This window comes from Cryptomeria japonica, chromosome 9 (assembly GCF_030272615.1).
Source record: "Cryptomeria japonica chromosome 9, Sugi_1.0, whole genome shotgun sequence".
NCBI lineage: Eukaryota > Viridiplantae > Streptophyta > Pinopsida > Cupressales > Cupressaceae > Cryptomeria > Cryptomeria japonica.
Genome location: NC_081413.1, coordinates 261551105 through 261556043, shown reverse-complemented (window position 1 = coordinate 261556043; position 4939 = coordinate 261551105). Strand labels below are relative to the sequence as shown.

General features: G+C 34.1%; 1 protein-coding gene across 1 annotated transcript; it reads right to left on the bottom strand.

Annotated features, from left to right (window-relative positions):
- Window positions 1-944: 944 nt before the first annotated feature.
- LOC131061910 (pathogenesis-related thaumatin-like protein 3.5) lies at window positions 945-2178 on the bottom strand. The gene is made up of 2 exons (XM_057995760.2): window positions 2100-2178; window positions 945-1988 (listed from the first exon to the last, which is right to left on the bottom strand). The coding sequence occupies exons 1-2, from the start codon at window positions 2146-2148 to the stop codon at window positions 1267-1269; spliced, it is 771 nt and encodes a 256-aa protein (XP_057851743.1). The 5' UTR covers window positions 2149-2178; the 3' UTR covers window positions 945-1266.
- Window positions 2179-4939: the final 2761 nt, after the last annotated feature.

Here is a 4939-nt window from a genome sequence, read left to right as displayed (position 1 = left end):
AATTAATCAAAATAACATAAACTTTGTCATTTGAAGTGTGGTGAAGGATCGTTATGCAAGAACCATTACATGGAAGATCTTTCAACTTACTGATTTTCTCCAAGCAAGAAGATAACACCGACTCACTTGACAATAGACTCAGAGACTATTCTTATAATTCTATTTTCTATAATTATTAGTCTCGTCTCTCTTTGGTCTTACATAGATAATATTGTACCCTTTGGAACATGGCTCTCTTTTATTATATAAAAGATATACACTTCAACAATTATTCAAAATAATATAAACTTTAAGCATACGAGGTGTGGTGAAGGATCATTATGTAAGAGCCATTACATGGAAGATCTTTTAACTTATGGATCTTCCCCAAGCAAGAAGATAACACCGACTCACTCGACAATCGACTCAGAGACTATTCTTATAATTCCATTTTCTATAATTATTAGTCTCGTCTCTTTTTGGTCTTATATAGATACTATTGTACCATTTGGAACATGGTTCTCTTTTATTATATAAAAGACATACACTTCAACAATTAATCAAAATAACATAAACTTTAAGCATACGAGGTGTGGTGAAGGATCATTATGTAAGAACCATTACATCGAAGATCTTTTAACTTATGGATCTTCCCCAAGCAAGAAGATAACACTGACTCACTCAACAATCGACTCAGAGACTATTGTTATAATTCCCTTTTCTATAATTATTAGTCTTGTCTCTTTTCGATCTTATATAGATATTGTTGTACCATTTGAAATATTGTTCCCTTTTATTATATAAAAACATACACTTCAACAATTAATCAAAATAACATAAACTTTAAGCATATGAGGTGTGGTGAAGGATCATTATGTAAGAATGATTATATGTAAGATCTTTTAACTTATAGATCTTCTCCAAGCAAGAAGATAACACTCACTCGACAATAAACTTGGAGACTATTCTTATAATTCCTTTTTCTATAATAATTAGTCTTATATAGATATTATTGTACCATTTAAAACATGATTCCCTTTTATTATATTAATAACATAAACTTTAAGCATATGAAATGCGGTCAAAGATCATTACTCCTATGAAGAACCATTAAATGGAAGATATTCCATCTTACGAGTCCTTCCCAACTAAGAAGATAACACCCCCACACCCCACACTCCACACCCCACACCCCATAACAGAATCATAAACTATTCTTAACCTCTTAAACGTTTAAACCCAATCAACCACCTCTCGCCTATCAAATAGGATAGGCCCGAGTACCACCTAGAGTGAGGCAACAGAAAGGGAGGGCAGTTGCATGCTCTTCTTGGGAGGACAGAAGGTAAGGGTAAAAGCATCAGAGGTACAGGTAAAGAGCGGGGGAGGAGAATCAAAGGCATAACTATAAGCAGCAGGGCAGGCGTCCTTAAACATACGAGAATACACACTAGGAGAACAAGTCGCAGAGCTAGAGAACTCATTCCTGCAGCAGAACCGGTCCAAATCAAAAGCCAAACAAGCACTTTTACAGGCCACAACACTACCACTTCCCCCGTCACTCCGAACCTGCAACTCACTCGGGCATACCCGATTAACGTCGGCCCCACAACCCGCAGTGGAGCACCCGCCTCCCTTAACTGCAACCGCCACATTGAAACCGTCAACCAGGCTGACATCATAATATGCAGGCTTCCCATCAGGCTGGAAGGTAAACTGCACCAGACTTGCAGGAGGCTTGCCGATGGAACCACTGCAGTGGAGCTTCCCATCACAGTCACCGGTCATGCAGGTGCCCATGCCGGTGGCACTGAAGTTACAGCCAGTTCGGCCCCATATCCGGCCCTGCCATGTCCATGGGACAACTACTCGAGCGACCTGACCCGAGCCCACCATGAAACCTCCACCTGCCGGGACTGGGTGCCCGGCGTTGGGGGCTAGGCCGGGCCAAATTGGTGTGGCGCATTTGTTCACTATGTTCAATGTCTTCCAGTGAGCCTCCACATATCCTGCATACATAAAACATTGGATCTATATGAACTGTAGGAAGGTGGGTACTACCTATTTGTTTTTGTTAAAGTTGCAGAATGAGTGAATTTGTAAGAGGGGGACAAGCGTACCTGACAGAGAAGCCAAGATGAGAAAATAGACGAAATTTGGCTTTGGCATCGTTTACCAAATTTGGAGTGAAACTGATTGTATTAAGTGTTGGGATGTGAGGAGAGAAGTTGAATATATAGAGAAAGTGAGTTGCTTTGCGTGCAGGGAAGAAAGGACACCATGTCAGTCATTTGCATTCGTGAAGTGTAAGGTAATCTTCATGTTGAAATATTTTGAAGCATTTAAAAGATGTGAAGTAGGTGGAGCATGGGGGTTTTAGATTATTGTAGAGGTTATTTGAGGATTAAGTATTGCAATCAATTGAGTGTAATTTGGTATAAAGATTTTTGGTTTTTTTAAAAATGAAGATACATTATCTAATGGATTTTTGGTTTGATTTGTTTCTGAAGTTGAATGGTTTTGAATGAGTCTATCAAGGATCAAGTCTATTTGGGTATAAGGCTTCAACATCATAAGGAAGAATCAAGTCTTGTTGAGTTCAAAGTTTCGACATCGTAAGAGATGAGGTTAGGGTTGTGTCTTGAGTGAATTTGGTGAAAATAGAGCTTCTTTGAGGATTGAGAAAATGCAATCAATTGAGCGTAAATTGGTATAGATATAGATATGTCAATGGGTCTTTGGCTTGTTAGCAAAGGATGGTTTTGAATGAGCCTATTAAAGATCAAGTTTTGTTGAGTGCAAGGCATCAACAAATAAGGATGAGATCGAGAGGTCAAGACCGTGTCTTAAGCAAATTTGATGAATATAGAGCTTCTTTTAGGATTAAGCAAATGTAATCAATTGAGTGCAAATTGGTATAAAGAACTATTTAAAAAAAAATGAAGATATGTCAATGGGTCTTTCGTTTGCCCTTGAAATTGAATGGTTTTGAATGAGCTTATCAAGGATTGAGTCTTGTTGAGTGCAAGGTTTTGAGATCATAAGTGATGAGGTTAGGGTCGTGTCTTGAGTGAATTTGGTGAAAATAGAGCTTCTTTGAAGATTAAGCCAATGCAACTAGTTGATTGTAAATTGGTATAGATATTTATCCTAAAAGAATTGGAATACATTAGGCTTGAGTTATTTTATGGGTTTTTAAAAAATTATACATTTGAGTATGTTTTAGTTTTTATGTATATGATTATGACATGATGTTTTTTGTTTTGTTTTTGTTCTTTTTTTTAGGTGTAGGAAGCCTCTTGATGCAATTTGTTTATATTGTTTTATGATGATAATTGAAATTGATAAATTGATTGTTATGGTAATTGTGTAAGGAAAGTAAATATAATAGATAGGAGTACTTAGTTGTATAATTGAAGAATGCACATTAATAAAGAATATTCATAGAAAATAAGGTTCTTTGAGGATTAAGTAAATGCTATCAATTTAGTGGAAATGTTTAATATGGAAGATTAGTATAGACATCTTTTTTTTTGGCAAATAGAAGTTATGTCAATGGGTCTTTAGTTTTCCATTGACTTATTGAATGCTTTTGAATGAGCCTACCAAGGATCAAGTCATGCCGAGTGTAAGGCTTCAACATCATAGGGGATAAAGTTAGGGTTGTGTCTTGAATGAATTTGGTGAAAATAGAGCTTCTTTGAAGATTACGTAAATGCAACCAATTGAGTGTAAATTGGTTTAAATATTTATCTTTAAATAATTGGAAGACACATGTCTTGAGTCATTTTATGAATTCTTTTTTGAAATTATGTCTATAATGTGTTAGTTTTAATGTATACGATTATGACACGATGTTTTTGTTGCGTATAAGCCTCTTGATGGAATTGGTTTATATAAATTTATGATGATAATTGGAATTGATAGATTGATAGTTATGGTAATTATGTTAGGAAAGTAAATAGAATACATAGCACTTAGTTTTATGATTGAAGAATGCATATTAATAATGAATATTGAAGGAAAATAGAACTTCTTTGAGGATTAAGTAAACACAACCAATTCAGTGTAAATTGGTATAGATATCCTTTTTTTTAAATAGAAGATATAATAAGTCTAAAATATAAAATATGTGGGACGTGTTTTAGTTTTTCAGTCTTTTAATATAATTAATTTAGGATGATAATTAAAATTGATACATTGATAGATATGTTAATTATGTTAGGAAAGTAAATATAATATATAACACTTATTTTTTATTATTGAATAATTTACATACTAATAAAGAATATTTGAAAAGTAAAGACTAGAATCTACTAAAAAATGTGATCTCTCAATCAATAAATACTACACAATTTGTGTAGGATATACACTCTATAAACATATTCCAAGTTTATAAGCATTTAGAAGATGTGAAATAGGTGGGAGCTTGGGGCTTAGATTATTGTAGAGGAAAATAGAGCTTATTTGAGCATTAAGTAAATGCAATCAGTTGAATGTAAATTGGTATAGATATTTATCTAAATTAAATTGGAAGATATATTTTTTGGAGTTTTTTAAAAATTATATGTCAAGAATGTTTTATCTTATATATGTATGATTATGACATGATGTTTTCTTGTGTAGGAAGTCTCTTGATGGAATTTTTTATATTAATTTGTGATGATAATTGGAATTGATAAATTAATAGTTTTTTATTAAATAAGCAGTGTTAACTAGGACGCTAACCCTTAATTTAGTCTAGGGACTATCAATGTAACACTTTGACAACATCTTAACAGTGCAAAACAAAACAAAACATAGAATGAGTCTAGTAGTAGTAAAGAGAGAAACAAAGGTATACCTCGAAAGTCCAGAGAAACATTAACCAACATCAAAAACAAAAACCAAGACATAAACCTAGACGTAGTGGGCTGGCTTATGAAGTTGAGCCATCTTAATAACATTGCCACAGTCCTCG

Excerpts from the sequence above, each read along its gene's own strand:
- LOC131061910 (XM_057995760.2), bottom strand. The coding sequence starts at position 2,148 with ATGCCAAAGCCAAATTTCGTCTATTTTCTCATCTTGGCTTCTCTGTCA. Across the intron at positions 1,989-2,099 it reads CATCTTGGCTTCTCTGTCAG|GATATGTGGAGGCTCACTGG; the intron begins GTACGCTTGTCC and ends TTATGTATGCAG.